Raw genomic sequence first — 22,611 nt, forward strand, 5'->3', positions numbered from 1 at the left:
ATCTGATCTTTGGTGTTGGCCCACCTGGTCACTACCCTTCTGCAGCTGCTATTTGTTAGGTATAGCAAGTGCCGCTGATTATTTTGTGTTTTGAGTGATTCCAATACATGCATTACTGCTAAACTACAAACCTCAACTCCCCACAATGGATCCCCATTGCTACCTACAACTAGCATAAAACTACTAAACCTAAACACACATGAACTAACCCATATCCGGTTGGATTTGCATATTGGGATTCTCATATCTTCCAGATGGGGCTCTTACAAGGGGCTCACATCTTTCCGCAGACTTAGTCTGCTAATACCATTAGGCGCCCCCCAGACCACTCCCTCCAGCGCCGCCCCGCCGCCCATCCCCGCGTAGCCCCTATAACTTAGCTTTGCTATTATATCAAAGATACACAATGCCGGGGGAATGTTTACTCCGGTCTACAGCAGCACCACAAAGTCCCTGGAGGTCTTCGAACTTCGAGCATTTTTTAAGACAGCAGGCCAGCGGAGTAGGTTTATGCGACTTAAAGTTCATCTGCGGACCTGGGGGTGACCCTTGGCCCGTTCAGCACTCCGGTTAATGTAGATGTGGAACTGGCCGTGTCGGATTCCGAGCCCTGCTCTGGAGGTGTCCTGACAGTTGCAAGGTTGCTTTGCATGTGCAGAGGCGTCTCTTTCAGCACTCTTGCTCTTTCTTCTGCCACCTGCCAGTCATTGGGCTGGCCCCTAGCGCGTCTCTTGGATCGCTTCCTTGCAGCAGAAGTTTGCCATTCCTCATCCACTTCCACCTCTTCCCGCTTGCGAGCTAGGCTTGGCATGCAGCCATGTCCAAGCATCTTCAGGATTGGTGAATATGTGGGTGCGCTACTACCCTTAGTTTCGCCAGGAAGAGCAAGGCATATTTTATGTTGTGTTCTCGCAAGCGCTGTTTGATTTTAACGTAGGAGTTGCGTTGGTTCTGCACCTCCTGAGTGTAGTCTGGGTATGCGTTAATAGTCGAGTCTTCGTACTTGAAAGGGCCTTTATTGCGAAATTGTTGTAGTATTGCATCCCGGTCTCTATGATTCAGGAATCTGGCGATCAGCGGTCTGGGTGGCTGACCAGGAGCCTGGGTTCTGCCCGGAATTCTATATGCCCTTTCCACGGAGAAGAACTTGGATGGAGCCTCATTTAACACATTCTTGATTAGCCACTGCTCCAGGGGGATTTCCGTTTCTGTTTGCCGCATGCTTTCTGGGAAACCCAAAAATCGTACGTTATTGCGATGCGCCCTGCTCTCCATTTCTTCCGATCTCCTCCAGAGCACTTTCAGTTCCGCGTCCATGCGCTGAATCTGATTTTGGCTACCTTGGGCCATTGGGGTTAATCCGGATATTTCGTCCTCAGTCGTTTTCACTCGCTCAGCTAAATTCCGATAGTCTACGCGCAGTTGTGCAACTGCGTTGATTCTGTTTTCTAGCGATGATTTAGTGTCCATAATCGCCTTTAATACTTTCTCAAACTGAGCAGAGTGTGACATGAGGGTGTTTTCCAGTGACTGTAGGGACGGCTGGGCTGCTGGTCTATATGTGTTGATCCATGAGTGCTACGGTCCTGGTTCTTAGCTGACTTGGCTCTGCCGGCCATTTTGGCTGACCCTGGGTTACCTTGCGTGCAATTGTTTCACACTGTTGGGCGCTGTCGACTCAGCAACTTTGCCTTTTGCTTTGTGTCCCCAATATGGTGTGCGCGTTGGCGCTGGGAGTGTGAGATTGTCCGACACGGGCGAGGAAGAGATATTTCCGTCGTTGCGTGACCGGTGTCTGTGGTGGTGTGGTCAGTGGTAGACGCCACCGCCGCCGAGCCCCACATCAGTCCAACATTGAGACCCCATGTGACTATGCGTGGTGTCCCTGGAGGGGGAGATGTAGCGTATCAGCTGGAATAAGGTGCTCACACCCTCAGGGGTGGCAGGGGGCCCGGCGTCAGGGGTGCCCCCGATGAAGGGGGGGGGGGCGCATCCGATGACCGAGGAGAGCAGAGCAGCGCAGCCCGGAGAGTTCGAGAAGGGGAGTCGATGCCCGGGATCACAGGCAGCCACTGCGCCGGCGAGTTAGATGCTTGCTGTTCATGTACAATCCGTGGGGCCCAGGCACGGTCCAGGCCCCCATGGCGCGTGCCGGCCGACGACACCATGCGAGCTACTTAGGCGGAGTCTGCAGGGGTCTGCGGCACGCACTGGGCATGAGCCCTCCAGCGCTGCCTGCCTCCACTATGAGGGGCACATGACTGTTGTGGGACTGTCGTATCAGTGGGGGGGGGGGGGGGGGGCAGTAATGTCCCGGCCACGCAGGTGAAGCTACCCCCTCCAGCTCACCCCCCCTTACCGCAATGCACTGGCCTGTAGCTGTGCTCCTTAGTTTCCCTGCAGTCCTCCAACCGTAGTGTTTTTTAATCTAGGGCAGGAGTGCCCTTACTGCCCAGCACAATGAGCCCCTCCTGGGCCACCGCGGCAATTTACAAAATGGCGCTTCGATGACCTGCTGCCCTGGTCCTGTCCCAGGCTCCTGTGCCTACCTCGCGCCGGCCACCTGCCGCGCCGCGAGGGCTCAGTGCGCCGCCCCCGGGTCCCGGCCAGCAATGAACCGGGCCCGGTCGGCGGCCTGAAGTCAATAGGCGCGATCGCGGTGCTCCGGCACCCGCGATCGCATCAGAGGCAAGCAGGCGCGTCCTTCTTCCCGGCTCCGCACTCTTGACGGGCCCCGAGTCCGGCCCCCAATGAGTGCACCGGACCGTCTAAGGTGGACCCCCGCCCCGAGCGCGGCCGCGAGGTCCCGATGGGCGCCTTCCAGGATTAGTTTGGTGTAGCCCGGGACGGAGCGTTCAGATCAAGCGACCGTCACGGACACCATTTTGGCTCCTCCCTAGCGACTGAGTACAACCTTGACTTTCTTATGACTTATCTTTAGACAGCAAGTGGTAGGATAGGGTGAGTCCAACTTCACCTTCTCCCTCTTTGATTTGAACTTCAACTTACCAGATGAGTTCAACCGTGAAGTACACCTGTTGCAGGCCTCGAGATTGACAACCGATTTGAGGACTGGAGCAGGACTTAGGCAAGGTCCAGCGATGTTCAGCAATGTACAGATTTGTTTCCCGGTCCTGGATCACCTTCAGGTGCATGAGGGCACATTCATTGCACAACTTGTTGTCATGTTCCGAGCCCAAATGCCAAAGGCGCTTCCCATGCAGGTCCATCATCGATACCCGTTTTCATTAGTCACAGGTATGGTTTGGGCCCTGTAGTATTGGGTGGGACCATCTTTCTTTTGTACACTGGAATTTAACTCGAAAGACTCCTCAAATAGACGAAAAAGAGAGAAAAGCTCCAGATCGGTGTTCACAGGTGCAGAAAGAAAGGAGCTAAAGTATGAACGGAGGGTTGCACTTATATGTGGTGCGCTCTCTAACTTCTGAGGTGGAATGAAGTCAACACAGAGCCACAGTGCACCACCTAGCGGCACACAGGAGCACTGCTATGAAACTTTTTTAATCCAATCTCGTGCCTCAGTTAAAGGTGAGGGATCTGCAGTTGGAAGTATTCACCAAACATTTCTGTGTCTAATCACAGCTCTGAACTCCATGAAAGGGCTAGGTAGTGATACATGAAGGGTAGGTCTTCGAGGGACTTGTTTGGTAAAGACAGCCACTTAATGCAACTTTCAATTAAGTCTGGCAGAGGCAGAAGCTTGTTTGGCAAAGACAGCTACTTAATGCAACTTTCAACTAAGTCTGGCAGAGGCAGAAGGAAAATAACTTATGTATTACTAACACCACATCCCACACAGCTTTTATGTGGATCAAAATTTCCCACAGTGGGAAACCTTCACCCTACGTAATGCACCCTGTGTGGACATATCACTAAATGCCATGGTCACAACAATGGTGGTAGTATATTTCAATTACATTCATGGTCTCTGAACCATATTGCATAGTCCATGAACACCAAAGTAGATGTGCTCCCACAGATAGCAGGAGAGTGGAGGGTATTATACATTTTAATCCCATTCCTTACAAAAGTACACCCACCACTAGAAAGGAAACATGGGGTGACTGGTTGTGCCCCCGAATTACCAGGAATTTGTAAGTTGGTAAAAAAAAACATGAGCAAATATATTTTCTTTGCCTTTTTGACCTTGGCTTGCTAGTTACATGCACATCATGTGCAAGCCTCATAAGAAGTGCTGGGCCTAAAAGAGTATAACCTTCTTCCTGGCTCCCAATTTGCAGATCAGATGATCCCTGCACATTAGCCCTGCATACCATATAACTTTTAAAGGAACAGACAATGTCCTTTGGCCTGTTTTAGGGCAGTTCTTTACAGAGCTTTTGCATAATGACGCATCAATAATCAACTCTGGGTATGCCTGTACAATGCAACCAACTCAGACTGTTGCCATGAAGGGGGAGGCAGCGCTGGTCTTTCTCTCCTCCCACCTCAGTTCAACTCAGAAATGAATCAGGACACAGGCCGGTAGGGCTGGGGCCAAAGCAGTTGCGGTCTTCCTTCTTCTCTGCAGGGTTTTTCAGCTAGGCAGGCCTTCTTTGTAGGTTGTCAGGAATCTGAAGTCCTGGGTTCAGGGTCGACCCTAAATACTGAATTTAGGGATGTGTTAGGGTCACAGGGCAGCCACACCCTCCTTGTGCTCCCTCCTTTTGCAGAGGGGAGGGCATCCCTAGCGACTCTGTGCACACTACATCTCATTTTGATATAGTATATACAGAGCCAGCTTCCTACATTACCCAAATATTTTTATTGTCTTTTACTAGTGAGAGCAACATTTTTTAAATTTGTTGTAAGATTGATGAAATCGCTGCATCCCCTCAAACAAGAAAATCACAAGATCCTGCAGGCCAGGGGATAGAATGGCAAGGATAGCAATATCTTACATTTTTGTTTTATGTACAAATAATTTCATGTTGTCCAATGTGAGCACTTGCTTACTTTGTCGTGATCGATGGACAGAACACAATTCAAGGAGAAGATTGTCTGCCATGTTTATCGGATCATAGGGTGAAGGTAGGTAAGGCATATCCGCACTCGTTCAAAGAGGAATTAAAATACTTGCTTTGTACGCTTAGCATGGGTATGCAGTTCCACCCATTACCACTAAATCCAGTCTGACGGGTATCTGAATGGTTCCCATGCAGCACAAGCAGTGATTCAAGAATTTACAAGGCTGGCAGATCTGAATGGCTGCATCACAACTGTTTAAAAATAAATTATAATAAATGCAACCACACATTATGCCACATGGCAATGATATGCAGTCACAAATGATCTATTGAATGTTTACAATCTCAAATCTCATTTTGAGTGTGGTCTTGTCTATAGTAGGGGGGTACTGTAACAAACTGTTAGAAACAATGGTGCAATTTACACGATCCAGACATCCAACATAAATGTAAATTATGTGCTTCTGCTATTTCACGTTTCCATGCATACCGTGCATAAAGTACCAGTGATGGAATACATAAAGTAAAACGTAGGTGATACCCAGAAACAGAATTAATTTGCACAATGCCAAGTTAAAAAGTTATTTTCCACACAATAACAAAGATTGCTCTTATTTTGAAAAATATAATAAACCATTCTCATTAGTTTCTCATGTTTGCCCTGGTAAAGTTCTGATTTATTCCTCTATGAGGCAGGTTTAACGTACTTTGCTACTGGTGAATGCAGGACCAAAACACACGTTTCTTTGTAGTGAATCCTCAAACCCACTGTGGAGTGTGCTTACACCATCAAATGTCTTGCCTGTCTCTGCCACTCACCCTTTCTGCTCCACTGTGAATGCCTGCTTTTTCACAGCAGTTTAGATTTTGTATCTCTATTTTCTTTAAGAATCATTAAAATGTATGCGCATGTATATTATACATTTTCGGACCTATGCCTCAGTTTGCGATCAGAACATTTTTTCATTAATCAGTCCTTTTTATGCATCTTGTAGACCTACAAATTGCATGGATGTTACCATTAGAGGGGGCAGTCACGAACTACCAGGTATATTATTCATACAATCAAGCTATTTGTTTTTGCCTGATAAAGCCAATATTATCACACCTATGGTCATCCACTAAAGAGGAAGGGGGGATATTACATATTAATAAACAGATTAATAATTCCATTTCCTACACATGCTTCAAATAGAAAATACTGCACTCTACCTGCTCAAAGTTGGGCTGCTCTCTCTGAAATTAAATCATTAAATAATAAGAGATATTAAACAAACAATCTATGTACTCAACACATCTACCTATTTTCAGATACAGCTAACATTGCCTTCAATATCAAACTGAGTGAATAAGCATTACAAAATATAATAAACAGAAGGTGACTAAATGTAATGCGTCATAACATCTTGTTGGCTTGCTCATTTAAAGGATGAACAGTAACTCCTCTAATACAAGTTTTTCTTTTCATATTTACAGGCTGCATTTACATGAAAGGTGCATTCTATTGGATTCCAAATAGGGCTGGAGTGTGAGGTTGATTTTGAACGATTAAGGGCTCTTTCAACATACTTATTCACACTTTCATACAAGAAAACACATTCAATCAAAAATTCCCAATATAAAGAGAGCACATTGAGTATACTTTGGCTACTTAATCTCACATTTAAGGGACAATTAGTCCGAGCAGGTCCATCAATCCCCCATTCCTTGACGTACATAAGGTCAGATACATGAAATCTCCAATCAGATCTCCGCTGAACAATTTAAGTTCCAGGCATTCCAAGTTCTCCACCACTTCCCCTTCAGTTCCCTCACCACACTGCCCCATCCAGAGAGTAAGAGGGGATGAACAATGACTGACTCCACTTACATGTTAGAGAACAGAATGAGGACTCAATATATGGAAGGTTGTAAGAAGTCCTGTGAAAAGGAATACCCTTCACAGCTAGCATGACAGGAGGTCGACATACCCAAACCTACAGCTTGGCCACCTTAATGCAAAAAAATGGAATCTAATCCAAGCCAAAATGGTGTTTGCCATTACAGAGACTGAAGGTCTGGACAATCAAGGCTAGATGGTGACTGTCAGAGCCCAAAACAAGTTGGAGTCTGCCACCATCAAATCACTGTGACAGCCGACACAGCAAATGAAGGCTAGCTGGCTGATTCAAATATGGCTGCCACTCCAAGTGCAACACCCCGATACAAGACCATGATAGTCATTGTGCAAAGGGAAACCCACTTCAAAATGGTGCTACTGACTGCATGAAGACAGTGTCTCTCTGAAAAGCTCCTACGTATCTGTTGCTATCAAAACCATGACAGAAAGGCAACAGCTACCACTGCAAGTGTCTGCCAAGCAGAGACTTTGGTGAGCCACTTTTAAATTGCTAATGTGCTTTGTCAATTAAAGCATGCTTGTTATATCTGCAGTTGTATTCTTTGACACTAAGCTTCTCATCCTTTGTGGACTGGATGATCTTGGGACGGCAGCTGCAGAAGTAACAACACATCTTTTTGCGAGAGCTACTGTGTAGTGCAAAGTGAGGTTTGTTGTCATTACCATTGTTTGACCTTTTTGCTTTCAGAGTACCATTATGTCTGTAGGACAGTGTCCCTTTTTGACATGGTTACCCCCACATTCTGCTTGTATTCAATGCAATCTTGATTGAAGTGCACTACGTTCCTGCTAACCAGGTCCCCAGTGACCGATCTCTTCCCGTAAAACTGTGCAGTTGTTGCCCAACTGGCAATACCTTTTGCAACTCTTAAATGGTACCCCTGGTACCTAAGGCATGGGTATTAAATAGGGTCCCTAAGTTTTGGAGCATGTATCGTGCCACCCTAAGGGACACCTCAGCACACTCATGTAAACTGCCTTTGCTGGCTGCGTTACATGGTGCGGAGAAAAGTGAAAACAAGACATGGCACCCCACCTGCCTGCCATGCCAACAGACACTGTATTTAGTATAAGTGAGACACCCCTACAGCAGGCCTTACAGCCCCAAGGCACTGTGCACTGTACTACATGTGTGGACATATCTGCATGAGCAGATATGCCACCGTGATGTGTCAGTCGATTCTTGGATATTACAAGTGAACACGGAAGCCATTCTAAGTGCACGTGCTGGACAAGAGTAATTAAGACTTCCCCAGCTACATGATGGCTTCAATGAAACCAGGGATGTTTGGTATCAAATATCTTGTATTAATAAGCGCACACCAATTCCAGTGATGGATTTATTAATACATGCACCAAGAGGGCACCTGAGAGGTGACCCCTGAAAACTGCCACTACAGACGTTATTTCTAACAACCTGGAGGTCAGAGCCCACACTCTCTGGGGACAGATACAAAGCCTGCTCTAGGTGGAAAGGTGACCACCTCCTCCAAGCAGGATGGTCAATTATCAGCATATCACCACAGGAGGCTTCAAAGGCCTGCGCTGCCTTTGTTATGAGACTCTGACTTCCCCAGTCAGCAGAGACTCTAACCCTCTGCCCTGGGACCATTTGGCACCAGGACCGATGGGAAAATTAGCTAATCAGGAGGCATGTTCCCTATCAGGATAGTTCCACCCCCAAGGTGGGCTACCTGATACGAACACGAAACTTAGAATTCCACCATCTCAGTTTTTGGTGTAATTAGGCCCAGAAGGTCAGGGTTATGCCCACTCCCCACAGGAAGTGGTCATATAGAGGGTATAGTCATTCTAAAGATAAGCATCGCATTGGATACTACCTGTCACTCTCCTTAACGCCCCTAAAGAACAAGTTATTTACCTTGGGCAATGCATTATCTGGTAGAGACATATCCTAGTTGCAGATTCCTTACCTTAGAACTCAGTCTGGATCCGGAGATTTTTCTCACCTAGTACCCTTGTGGCTGTTAGGTGGCATTGGTAGACTCCGCGCTTGGCATCGTGCTCGCCGGATAGGACGTTGTGGGTCGTATAAAGGCACCACCCGAGCATGCTGACGTCAGTTTCTTTTCATGACTTTCCACGCCAGAAGCGCGCAGCCATGAGGAACCCTGACCCTGGTGCGTCAGAACTAAGGCCCTGAAAGGGAAGTCCCTGTCCCTAGAAATAAGTTTGCAGAGCGGGGAGGATGGGTCTGTCAGTGTGGGACAGTAACACCTTTCTGACATAGCTACCCTCATTTTTTGCCTGGTGTCAGCATGTTTACACTGTAGTACACTGGGTTCCTACTAACAATGACCCCAGTATTGGTGTTCTCTCCCCAAAATGTAGTTGGTAAGTAACACCTCATAATTGGCATACTGGTGCACCCATGCAAGTCCCTAATATATGGTAATTAGTGCACCAGCTGCAGCATCTATTGTGCCACCCATGGGGGCCCATACAAGCTTACTACAGGCCTGCTATTGCAGCCTGTGTGAAATGGTGCATGCACCTTCCACCCCAGATACGAGGTTTACCTTATATCATGGTCACTGCACTCCAACTCTATAACTCACCCCTAAGGTAGGCCCTTCAGCCCAAGGGCAGGGTGCATGGTTCTAAGTGTGAGAGCACCCCTGCATGTGCAGAGGTGCCCCTACAGAAAAACCCTGACTCCATTTTCTGGGATTTGTAAATGCCGGGAAGCCATCTTAAGGTATGTAGAGGACACTAGTCAACACAACATGTCCAAGTACATAGTGGCTTCACTGAACCAAACCCTGTTTGCTATGAAGCATGTTGAAATCATACAATTACACTGATTCCAGTGCAAGTTGCATGATACCATACACTCTGGGGGATCCCCCATGTCTGCCTGTACAGCCTTGCAGGGTCTACATGCCAGCCCATGCTGCTGCCAGCCCCTGACCGGTTCTGCCCTCCTGATGCTGAGCCTAAGTCAAGCATGGAAAGCAGAACAAAGAATTTGCTGTGGAGGAGAGGTATTATCACCTCTCCTTTAGAAATAGGTTTCTCTGGGGTAGGGTGGGGGTGCCTCTGAGCACCAGTAGACTGCTTTGAAGGGCACATTTGGTTCCCTCCTTGCAGAAACCAGTTGAGTGCAGGAGCTGCCGGCTCCCGCTCTGGTTTGAAACCACACAAAGGTCAGATAAGTGACCACCCCTCTGTCCAAGTCCTCCCCTAGGGAGGTGCACAGGGCTCTGCCAGGTGCCCACTTGATTCTGCCATCTTGGAAATAAGATGAGCAGAGGCCCCTGGGAGCATCTGACTGGTTAGTCCAGCTGGGTGACGTCCCTGATCATCCCCTACCCGCTACCCAAATAGGTAGGTCACTGCAGTTAAGGGTCTAACCCCCTTTCTGGGTCACTTAAGGGCTCCCCTGAGAGTGAGACCCTAGATTTGTTTCTGGATTTGTCTATGGACTGCCTGAAGATTCTTCCACAAGACACTTCTGCAACTTGGACATTGTAAACACTGCTGGACCCTGCCGGGACCCAAGACAAGACTGCACATAGTAGGAGGGTTCATACTGCAACTTTGTCCCCATGTATTGCAAGGACTCTGCAATCTCCATGGACGTGCATCCTCCAGAGTCACAAGGACTCTTCCTGCACCTAGGAAAGAAAGAAGAAATCTCCTTTGTAGTGAAGGAGTCACTCCCCTGCATCCGCAGGCACCTCAAAGTAGATGACCCGTTTGTGGATCCTGCTCTCCCACGGATTCTCCAAGGCACTACAACATAGGTGGTGGTTCTGTGGCCCTCTAGAGATCTGGCCTGTCTTATTTGCAACTGAGAAGTCTGAGTTCCCTCCCTGGAGCTGCCTGGCTGGAACTCCTGTGCACCATTGCCAAGGCTTGTGGCTCTTCAGTCCAACGACCTTCTAGCTCCAAGGAGTCCCAGCCTCAAGCTCTACACAGCTCCAATAACGATGTCCTCTCCACAACTCCTGAGAACAGAGCACCCCTCTTTGCTATGCTGCTTAAGCCTGCTGCCAGAGTGCCCTGCTGGGGGCTCCAATGATTCCAGCTGGCTCTCCTGCTTGCTGAGGGCTGACTAGGACTTATCTGCAAAGGTATATTCTTCTGGACCTTACTGGACCTCAACATTTTGCAACACTCCTTGCTTGATGGTGGTTCTGCTGACCACTGCCATCTCTGCAATCCGACAACAGATGTAGGGCAGCTTGTGGTCGACTCCTGGGATCCTCCTGCATCACCTGGACTCCACAGCTGCACTTCTTTGACCCCCACCCAACAGGAAAGCATCTCCAAAAAGGCTGGCCATTGCCCCCTGCATCGCCTGGGCACCCCTGGGTGTTCTGGACTCTGTCCCCTCTTCCTTTTCTTTTGGAATCCACACCTGGGTTCCAGTGACCTGGTCCACGGGTCACAACAGCAACCGGACAACCAAGGTCCCATTGATTTGAGGTTACAACACAAATTCACTCCTATCCACCTGGGCTACCTGGTGTAGGTACTCCGCTTCTCTAGGTATCCGTGAGTGGGGGCACTCTTGACCCCACTTGTCCTATTGGGTTTACTCGGGCCCTCTAGGAAGGGTCCCAGAGCATGAAAACTCTAAGTGCGACTTCCCCATGTTCTCCTATGGACACAGACCTGGGGTTACAACTCCTCACATGGACGCCTGGGGAATCTTAGCTACTTACCTTTGGTGTCTTAGTGCTTCTCAGTCCTAAGGGTCCTTGAGTAGTAGTCTTGGTTAGTAGTGACTTTCACATTCCATTTTTTCAGTATATGGCTTGGCCCCCCCCCCCACTGGGGCACATGTTATTTTATGTTTTAACTTAACTGTTTCTGAGTGTATTTTTGTATGTTCATATCTACGGTTAGGAGCTACACCAAAGTTAGTTTAGTCTTTGTATGATAATAAATAATACATTATATTTCTAACACTGATGTGGTTCTTTCCTGTGTGTACATCACTGGCCGGACCGGTGTGATTTCTGTAACTGCTTTACACCCTCCTGGATATGCCTTAGCTGCTCTCCACATCTACCCTTTGAGAGCTCGGATTATCTTGAACATCTTACACTATCACTAAGGGCAGCCTGGACTCAGTACAGGGTGGCTCACCTATAGGTGTACACCATATACTGCGCCAGCCTCCTACAGTAGAAAACGAATCTGCAACTAGAATATGTCTCTACCAGATAATGCTTTAACGAAGGTAAGTAACTTGTTCATCTGATAGAGACTCTTGTTGCTATTCCTTACTTTAGAAAAGATACCAAAGCAAAACCATACCTGGAGGTGGGTCTGCGATCCAAGATCATACTAGAAAGTCCTGCAGGACCAAACAGGTGAAATACCCATCCCTTCGGACCTGACTTTTTAGGCAGCAGTGTTTGGTGAACGAGTGCAGAGCCGCCCACATCGGTGCCTGACAGATGTCCAAGACTGAGCCTCCAATTGCTAACGCAATGGTTGCAGCTGTTGATTTAGTGCACTGAGCAAGCAAACCCTCTGGGGAGTGCTTCTTAGCCAATGCGTAGCACATTTTAATGGAGAGAACGACCCATCTGGATTGGTCCTCTTTTGCACTCCCCAACCTTTCTTCGTACCCACATAACGCACAAAGAGTTGATCATCCACCCGTAAATCTTTGGAATGATCAAGGTAGAATGCCAATGATCGTTTTGGGTCCAGGCAGTGGGAGTCTCTCCTCTTCCTGAGAAGGGTGTAGGGGCGTGTACAAAGTAGGCAAGGTGATGAACTGGCCTACATAAAATTGTGTGATCACTTTTGGTAAAAAGGAAGCCCTGGTACAAAGGTTGGAAATGAAAGGTGGGTTCAATGAAAGCACCTGCAGCTCTCTCACTCTGCTGGCAGAAGTGATGGCTACAAGGAAGAATGTTTTTAGAGTAAGAAGCCTAAGTGGAAAGTTATGAAGTGGCTAAAAAGGAGCACACATCAGAAACGCGAAGGAGGAAACATATGGAATCTACCAATAATAGGAGATTTAAACAAGGAGGGTCAGTCAGGTAATCTCTGGAAAGCAGAGACAGCAGACAAGTTACCCTTGAGGGTGCCCAAAGCAGAGAACAGACAAGAGTACCGCTGACAAAGGGGCAGAAAGGGTGTTATCAGACTTGACTGTGCACCATTTTATTTGTTTAAATCTGTTTATTGTTTTCAGTGAAAGCATCACATAATACTTTATGCTTTAGAATGCATATATTAACAATATGAGATTCGTATGCATATTTTGCGCAGTAGTGAGTATGAACAACGTGGTATGAATTGCAGATCATAATATAACAGTGTCAGGCACATATAACCTTTGCAACATCTGTACCCGCCCGACTAAATTTGTTAGGCAGCAGGTAATTCCGCAGTACGATGATGTAATCATACAACAGTTCCAAACAGATGAGCCAGGACAGGGATAGATATGTAGTGTCTAGTGTCATCAACAATACACAATAGTTTATGCATATGACGAGAACATTACAAACAATCTATTACAAATGCGAATAGATAGGAACATAATAACAAACATGCCTACACATGCTACTTTACATTTCTATCCCCTATTGTAGTTTAGGAATGGATTTGTGTCATCTAAGTGATCGTGACAAAAACACCCAGGTCTAATTCAGGGAATGCCAGCGTGCATCAGAGAGCCTCGCAGGTGCATGAAGAAGAATTTAGATTAGTACCCCCCCCCATCAATCTGTGATGGCTGAGGACGGACGTGAGTCATGTGGTGTTGATACTACTAAGAATTCTGTGTGAAGGCACACTACTATAGCATTCCATCTGCCAGCCAAAGGTTGCCTGCGTAGTCCTATTGTGTCCACACCCAGCAGTGCCACACTTTTGGACTGTGCCAAACTCATGAGTGAGCGAAGCCAGGGTGTCAAATGTGGAGGATGAGGTGACTTCCATCTGTGTGTGATCAAGCGCTTAGCTAGTAGGAGTCCCAAGTAAATGAATCAACATGTAAGCTTATGTTTCTTGCTTCTGCTGTACAGACCTAATATGCATACTTCCCATGTGTTATGGATGGTTCTGTCTGTGCAGTGGATTAGATGATGCACTACTCCATCCCAATATGTACACAGGTGTGAACCGGCCCATAGCATATGCACTATATCCATGTTTGAGGGGTTTAAGCACCTGTTAATGTTGAAGGGGTTTATGTATGCTCTATGCACAATATACAACTGTATTACCCAAAAACACGTATTTCGGGGGACACAGGTGGGGCTCCGCCATATAATAGACCATTCTTTATCTGAACAAGGGAGGGCAGATTCAGCTCCCATTGCTCTTGCAGGGATAGGAGTGATGGCGCCGTGTGCGTACGCAGCGAGCTGGCGAGCCAGCACACTAAATGTCGACCAATGGCATGGAGTTATTGCATGGTTAGGTGCATAGGCAGCTAGCTAGCTATCTCGCCCCACCACCACCGCAATGTGCCAATAAGCAAGGCATTTAGTAAAAATTGCCCTGAGGGTAGGCTCGTTGCAGCCACCAGTGCAACGTATGCTAAGAGTGTGCTGTGTCCCATCATCAGCACCCTGCCGCTGCCCACTGGGTTCTTTTTGCCGCAGTAGTGAAATGGTTCCTGTAAGAAGCTGGCCTGGTGTGCCACCCTTAGAGACAAAAGTTGTCTCATTGGTTTCTATCGCTACCCTAGGTCCCACGACAGACACAAAGGTGAACACAACTACACTCTTGGACTGGCTACTGCTACCACTGTTGTTGCTACTACTAAGGGTACTAGTGGTAGTAGTAGTGGTGGTATCAAGATTGGTGTTATTTTTAGGGCAAGTACCCTCACCTGCCCTGTGGCCTGGTTGCCTACATATGTAGAACCAAGGTTTCTTGTGGGAAGAGGAAGAGGATTTAAACCCAACCCAGAAGAGTTTTGTCAGCCTGAGGACAAATCTTTTTGTTTGTCTTTGTCCCCACCCTTGTCCTGATACTTACTTGCTTCCTTCTTTTTGTGGTCACCTCCTGTGTGAGTCTTCCTACTCACCCTGGTGTGGACCCACTTGTTAGCCTTCTTTCCCACTTCTTGGGGAGAGGTCAGATCAGGTATTGCTGCAGCTGATCATATACCCAGTTATTCAAAATGTGCTCTATAAGAATTAGGTTATACAAGCCCGATAATCACTAACTTGGCTCCCTTGCAACCGGACTTCACAGAGCAGTCCACAAAGTCTACACAATCTTGGGAGAACTTTTTCCTGGTCTCTCTGAACTTGATCCTATACGGCTCAGTCGTCAGACCACACCCATCTAACAGTGCTGTTTTCCAAACTGTGTAGTTGTCTGCATCTTCTTCTCTAACAGTAAGGAGTCTGTCCCTACCCTTGTCAGAGAAGGAGAGCCACAACATTACTGACCACTGCCTTTAAGGGACACTCAGTACCTTACAGGCCCTCTACAAAGCAGTAAACCACTTTTAGATGTCGTCCCCCACTTTGTAAGATGGGGGAAGTGTGGGGTGGGGGGGCTTGTTCAAGTTCCTGGAGTCAAAAGAGTCCTCCCTGACCCTAGTGTCCCTGAAACTAAAACTGCTGCAACCATGGGGTGCTAACCCCATACCCTGCCTCTCTCCACTGTCAAGGCCTCCTAATCTATGGCAAGCTGCTGCTTCTGCAGCCTCAGCTTGGCGTCCCCCAGTCTCAGTTGTTTGACCTCCCTGTCTAGGGATTCCTCACCTGAAGTTGAGCAGTGGGTTCCCCTCCGAGACTGAGGAGACATGAGAATGTACAGAGGAGGATCTAGTCGAATTTTTGAAAACCCTCTCAACCAGCCCTCTAGGGACAATAGGGACAACGGAGGGCCTACTTGTATGACCCCCCCCCCCCTCTAACTCTACTCTCTCTAGCACTTGGGGGGGGGGGGGGGGAATTCTACTACTTGCTCCTCCTCCTGGCTACAAGCATGGTCCTGGTCAGCCTGGAGGAGTAGGCCTATAGGGAGACTCTTATTGGGATTTCTCCCTGTCTTCAGTGTTCTATCAGCACACATCTCCTCAAACTCTCGGAAAGTTAGACCTCCATATTGGGGGACTAGGGCCTGAGAGGTGTGCTCTGCTGAGGACATGTTGTCTAGCTAGAAGGGTGTAAGAGTTCCTAACTACTCTAACACTAGGCTCCCAGCAAAGTTTGGAACAAGGCTATGCCAGACCCTAGCTTACTCAAACTTAGAAGACTAGGGGCCAGATGTACGTAGCTTTTTTCACATTGCAAACGGCCAGATTTGCAGAATCAGGCCGTTTGCGACAAGAAAAAAGCATTTTGCTTTGTACAAACCCTATTTTACAATTCAGTAGTCTATTTACCGAATCGCAAAATAGGTTTGCGAGCTGCCATTAGGAAGGGGTGTTCCCTTCCCAATTGCAAGTCACAGTGCGATGTATGATTGTTTTGTGACCGTGAATATGGTCACAAAACAATCGCAGTGCCCACCAATTTCAAACTGGTGCTAACCCATCTGGAAACGGACAATGGTCCCCATGGGACCCCTTCCCCTTTGTAAACAGTAGGTAAAATATTTATTTGGAGCAGGCAGTGGTCCTAAGGACGACTGCCTGCTCTGAAAAATTTTAAAGAAAAGTTTTCAGTTTTGTTTTGAAATGCATACCATTTTCCTTAAGGAAAACGGGTTGCATAAAAAAAAAAAAAAGAACGCCATTATTGAAAAGCAGTCACAGACATGGTGGTCTGCGGTCCCCAGTAGGCCACCATCCCTGTGAGGGCAGCCATTCCCAATGGGGTCTCAAATTGTGACCTACCTCATGAAAATTAATGAGGTAGGTCATTTGCTACCCCATTACCCCATTGGGAATTGCAAACAGTGTGAGGTACACTGTTGCACATATGGTTTTGCGTTTCGGAATTTGCGACTTGCAAATAAGTCGCAAATTGTGAGTTGCAAAAACTCTGAGTAGTACATCCGGCCCAAGATCCCTAGCACCAAGTGTATAGTGTACCTGCAGTTAGTAAATGGTCTTTCCTGTGGAAAGTACCTAGTGACAGAGGAGTAAGGCAATTGCAAGTGCTTATCCCACTGCTGCACCACCAATGTAGGAAGCTGGCCTGGTGTGTGGTGAGCACCTATGGTGTTATCACCTTATAGCAGGTCCAGGTATCTCCTATTAGTGAGGTGTAGACAGTGTCTAGGAAGCGAGCGCTCTCTAGAGGTAGCTGTGGATGAGCAGCTAAGACTTATCTAGCGGACATGGAAAGCTTATGAAATACCACAGTAGTCACACAGCACTTACAGACATAAAAGAACCACACAGTGTTACAAAAATAAAGGTACTTTATTATGGTAACACAAACTCTACAATACTGTACAGGCAATACTCTACTAACAGCTGAGTAAACACCCTATTATATATACCTTAGTGATCAAGAATGGGCATAGAAAGCAATAGAAAACAGAGAAATAACCGTAAACAGAGACCCTAGAGGGAGTCCAAACCGTACACCAAAAAATGGAATGTGAAAGGCAGACCCCACCCAGGTAAGTGGGACTGGTAGAGGGGAGCTGGAGGAACTATGAACCCCAAAAGGTAAATACCAGAGTGCCCCCCCCCCCCCACCCCAGTGACCAGGAGAGAAGAGGTAAATACCTGTTTTTTGCCAAAGCCACAGGTACATTTTGTAGAAGGACTGTGCAAGACCCAAGCAAGACTGGAAGAAACAGAAGATGGATACTGACAGAAGAGGACTTGCAAATAAAGGGGACCAAGTCCAGTTCCAGTTGGGGTGACCAGTTGGGGTGCCCGGTTGGGGCAGGGGCCACTACCCACCCTTCTGGAGATGCAGAACCAGGTCGAAGGTTAAGACAGGGCGTAGGCTATGCAGCACAGGAGCAGAAGAAGATTTCCAGGAGTGATGCAGTTGATGTCCCACGTCGGAAGAAGAGTTGCAGTCTATCAGTGGTGTGGAAAAATCAGCAACAACCCTTGGCAAAGGCAAGAGTTGCAGGAGAAGAGTTGCAGGAGAAGAGTTGCAGGAGAAGAGTTGCAAGAGAAAAGTTGCAGAGCTGCTGGGGACCTGGAAGGTCAGAGAGGACTCAAACCAAGAATGGGACCCCCAGGCGATCCTCAGCAGTGAGGAGAGCCTGAAGTCGAGGATGCAGCTCCCACAGGCAACAGGCAAAGGAGTCACAGTGAGGCCTACTCAGCACAACTGTAAAGGAGTCCCACGTCGCTGGAGCAGCAGGCAGGAGACTACACGTTACAGAAAAGAGTGCTGGAGGCCAGGGCTACACAGAGCCTGAAGATCCCTTGGAAGAAGAGCCGATAAGCCTTGATGGCTGCAAGAGTGGCAGTGCACAGGGGTACTGTCTTGCAATGAGAGTCAAAGGCTCACCACCTTCCAAGTTAGACAGCTGGTAGAGGAGACCACTCCAGACCATCACCTGTGTTGCAGGATCCACACAGAGTTGCAGGAGAGATGATCCACGCAGCTGGTCATTGATGCAGTTGGCGTCTGCAGAACCAGGGGAGTTACTCCTTCACTCCAAAGGAGATTCCTTCTTGCTTCTTGGTGCAGACTTGCCGCCCTCAGAGGATGCACATCCGGGGAAATGTTGCAGTTGCTGGTAGGAGCTGGATAAACAATGTTGCAGAGAGAAGTTGTTGCTGGAGCTGCTGATTGTAGGTTCCTGTAAAGTCCAGTTGCGGTTCCAGTGGCCAGATGTCAAAGTAAACGTTGCAGGAGTCCTGCTGGAATCTTTAATGTCAAATCAGAGGACCCACCCACGAGGGAGACCCTAAAAGGGGGATTGGTCACCTAGCAGGGTGACCACTTATCAAGAGGGGGACTGTGACATCACCTTCCTGACCTGGCCATTCAGATGCTCCTAGAGGCCTGTGCCCACCTTGGATTCAGGGTGGCTGAATCAAGTGGCCACCTGGAGGAGCTCTGGGCAGCACCCCTGGGATGGTGATGGACAGGGGAGTGGTAATTCCACTTTCCATTGTCCAGTTTCGCACCGGGGATCCCTGCACTGGTGCAAACTGATTTATGCAAGGAGGGCACCAAATGTGCCCTTCGAAGCATACCAGTGGCTTGGGGAGGGAACCCCTCCCAAGCAATTTTCCCAAGGGAGAGAGTGTTGCCTTCCTCTCCTAAAGGAAATCCTTTGTTCTGCCTTCCTGGGCTTGAGCTGTTCAAGCAGCAGGAGCGCAGAAACCTGTCTGTAGGATGGCAGCAGCTCAATCTGCCCGGGAATACCCTGCAAACTGGTAGGAGCAAACCTGGGGTTCTCAGAGTGCATGGAATCGTACAACAAGTAGTGGAAACAGTAGGTTTGGAGTTACCATTATGAAGATGGACATAGGTAGTGGCCTATGTCCAGTACACGGGTAAAGTGGCTTCCCGGTACTCACGAAGTCCAGGAAAATGGAGCTGGAGTTCATGGGGGTATCTCTGCTCATGCAGGGGTGCCCTCACACACAGGTACTTGCACCCTGCCCTCTGTGCTAGGAGGGCCTGCCATAGGGGTGACTTATAGTGACCTGGTGTAGTGAAAGAGTGCATGCACCTTTTTATGCAGGCTGCAATGGCAGGCCTGCAGACACAATTTGCATGAGCTCCCATGGGCGGCATAATACATGCTGCAGAAGCCCATGGGGAACCTCAGGTGCCCCAATGCTCTGGGTACCTAGGTGACATTTACTAGGGACTTACACAGGGCACCAGTAATTGTGGGGTGTGTAAAGTCAGTCAGAACCAAATTTAGATGAAGAGAGCACAGTCACTGGGGTCCTGGTTAGCAGGATCCCAGTGAACAGTCAAAACACACTGATAGCAGGAAAAAAGTGAGGGTAACCATGCCAAAAAGAGGGTACTTTCCTACAGTTCCCTCGCGGCATACCCTGTAGCACCAGGGCCGGAGCATAGGGCAGGACCGATTTGGTAATATATAAGCTATGCCTAAAGCATCTGTACGCCACAAGTGATAGAGATGGCTGAGGTATAGGGGGACGACTGCAGGGGTGGAACAGCTGGAGCACACCATCATGGGTCAAGGTAGGCAGGAATGTGGCAGTGTCTGTAAGCTGCCACGCAGCCAGCCATCTTGCAACCCATTGGAGCTGGGGCGCCAGATAATATTGCTCAAAATTAGGGATAGGTAGATCACTCCCCTTCCCCTAATCCGCAGGCTGGTAAAGTTTACGAGGCGCCATGCAGCATCTGGAATTGCCCCATACAAAGCTTCTGATGCTCCTTTTCAATGATCGAAAGCAGGAAATGTGGACATACAACAGAAAGTTAGCAAAGTGATATAGAAGGCGGGGGAGGGCTACAGTTTTTACTAGCGCCACTCTACCTGCCACTGATAAGGGTAATGTCTGCAAGAAGGTCAACTGGGCATGCAGTAATGTAACAGCACACGTTAGACTGCCCTCCAGTAGATCAGACCATGTGTAGTATATTTGTAGGCCAAGGTGTCTAAATGTGTTTGGCTGCCAGACCAAGTGTGGCACTAAGGAAGATGCTTCAGGGCTTGGGGCGCATTGGGAGAGCGGAAACACACAAGATTTGAGACCCAATAGTTAAGCGAACCAATGCAAGGCAAGAGTCATCGACTCAGGGATGTTTGAAATGTATTTTAAGTACACCAGTAGATCGTCGGTGTGAAGTGAGACAGCATGAACACTGTCTCAGAGGTATACCACAGTGGCATCCCAACACACAAAGGCAGGCCGCAAGAGGTTCCACCGCAAAAGAGAACAATAACAGTGACAATGGACAACCCTGACTTTTGCTTCTAACCACACAAATGGGCTCAGAGATCAGCGAACCCGCCATCACCCTGGCCATGGGAGATGTGTATAATAGGCGGATGAGTTTCAAGAACCGTTCCCCAAACCTGTACCAAGACATGACCCTGCATAAGTATTCCCACTCCAAGGAGTCAAATGCCTGCTCCAAGTTCATGACTAGACAAATTGCCCTTGGCCACATCCTCTGGGCATGCTACCTTACCTGGAAGAAGTGTTGCAAGTTGAGTGGTGTGCTTCTGGCTGGTATGAACTGGCTTTGATTAGGATGCACTAAGCCTCCCACCAATGAGGACAAGCGACGTGCCAAGATTTTATAATCTTTGTTTAATACCACCAATGGGTGTTAGGAGCTCAAGGCCGTGGAGTCCTTATTAAGCTTTGGTAGTGAAACGAGGAGTGCCTTGTTTAGGGAGGCTGGAAGCTTTGAGGCATCTAACACTTCAGCATATACCATGTGCAATCGGAGTGCCAGAATAGGCTTTATAGAACTCCATAGGAAGACGTCAGGACCCGGGGTCTTTCTTACCTGTCACCAGCGATCGTATTGCTTCTCATATTTCGAAGGGTGTGATTGGGCTGTCCAGCTCCTACCATTGATCTCTAGTGAGGGAAGAAAGGGGGAAGGTGGATGGATAGGAGGCAATGTCCTCCGATGTGGTTATCACAGATGAGCAATATACGGAAGTATATCTATTAGTTAATTCACAATGTATTCTGTGTTGTGTATATAGCATAGGACCCTCAGAGGAGCGAAGTCCCATGATGGGGTTACCCGCGCAACCTCGCCAGATGGGAGCCAGACCTCAATATTCAGGATTTCGACATCTAATTGCCACCTTATGTTCCGGCACAGACCTATGCAGTGTCTCCGCAGCGTAACCTGCTAAATGCAGCGTAAATGCTAGCAGGGCTATATGATGTCATCAGCTGTTTGCCGGGTGACCTCAGGGGATTGCCCAAGGTGGCGAGGTTGACACTGAGAATATGTCACTGGGGGGGAGGGGGCGGGAGGGGGGACAAAGCAGGTTGGCCTTGGGATCAGTTAGGTGGGTTTGATCTGTAATGGCTGCACCGTGTTGGCAGCGTCTGTCAAGCTTCTGTTATAATTACCTCCAGGTTTGGTGTTGATTTAGTTGCCATTGGCTAACCTCCACCGGTTCGATGCCGGCTGCCATCAGTCCTTCCTAAAGTCATAGATGTGCCTGATGAAGAGGTTCTGCTGGCATGCTGGGTGTGTGTCTAGCCATTGCCAAGCGTCTTCCACAGAGTCAAAGAAATGTGTGGAGGTCCCCGCAACAATCTGAAGCCATGCAGTGAACAAGAGGAAGTACTTTAAGTTTAGTTTGCGTAGTCTCTTTTTCAGAGCCATAAAAGGAGCTATGTTGCTTCTGAACTGCTATGGTGTAATCTGGGAAGAACATGATATGTGTATTATCCACTGGGATGTCTGGGAGTTTTCTAGTCTCGGGCATCATCGAGTCTTTGTCCCGAAAGTACAGTAATCGCAGTACCATTGGGAGGGGGGCTGGCGCCAGGCAGGGGCCTCCTAGTTGGGACTCAGTGTGCTAGTTCAATAGTAAAGTAATCATCCTGCAGGACCAGCCACCTCTTAAAAGCCTCAAGAAGACTGGCTGCACACCAGAGGACCAAGATCTCCTGTAGAGTGTGGCCCTGTCCAGAAAGAAACTCCAGCAAAGGACTCCAGAACTGCCCTGGATCCGCGAGTCCTGCCCACTCTGCACCTGACGCCCACGGACTGTGTCCAGGTGGCACACCGGTCCGGAGCAGGTCCTCAGTCGATTCTGCCCGTGTGTCCACTTGGGTTGGCCCCTCCTGGCCAACACGACGACACCTGCAGCCTAAATCTGGAGGACCCCGCTGACCCAGAGAGAACCAGACAGAGATTCCCGAACCTT

General features: G+C 48.3%; 1 protein-coding gene across 7 annotated transcripts in view; it reads right to left on the reverse strand.

The window, feature by feature from the left end:
- ACACB (acetyl-CoA carboxylase beta) overlaps positions 1-22,611 on the reverse strand; it is a 1,528,264-nt gene that overhangs the window by 685,690 nt on the left and 819,963 nt on the right. For 5 of the 7 annotated variants that reach the window (XM_069214756.1, XM_069214757.1, XM_069214755.1 and 2 more), the window contains one exon: positions 6,201-6,224. The exons of the other annotated variants lie outside the window; for them this stretch is intronic. In XM_069214756.1, the coding sequence (XP_069070857.1) occupies positions 6,201-6,224 (24 nt within the window). The remainder of the gene's footprint in view (positions 1-6,200; positions 6,225-22,611) is intronic. 7 annotated transcript variants of the gene reach the window in all.

The sequence above is a fragment of the Pleurodeles waltl genome, chromosome 11 (assembly GCF_031143425.1).
Source record: "Pleurodeles waltl isolate 20211129_DDA chromosome 11, aPleWal1.hap1.20221129, whole genome shotgun sequence".
Lineage (NCBI taxonomy): Eukaryota > Metazoa > Chordata > Amphibia > Caudata > Salamandridae > Pleurodeles > Pleurodeles waltl.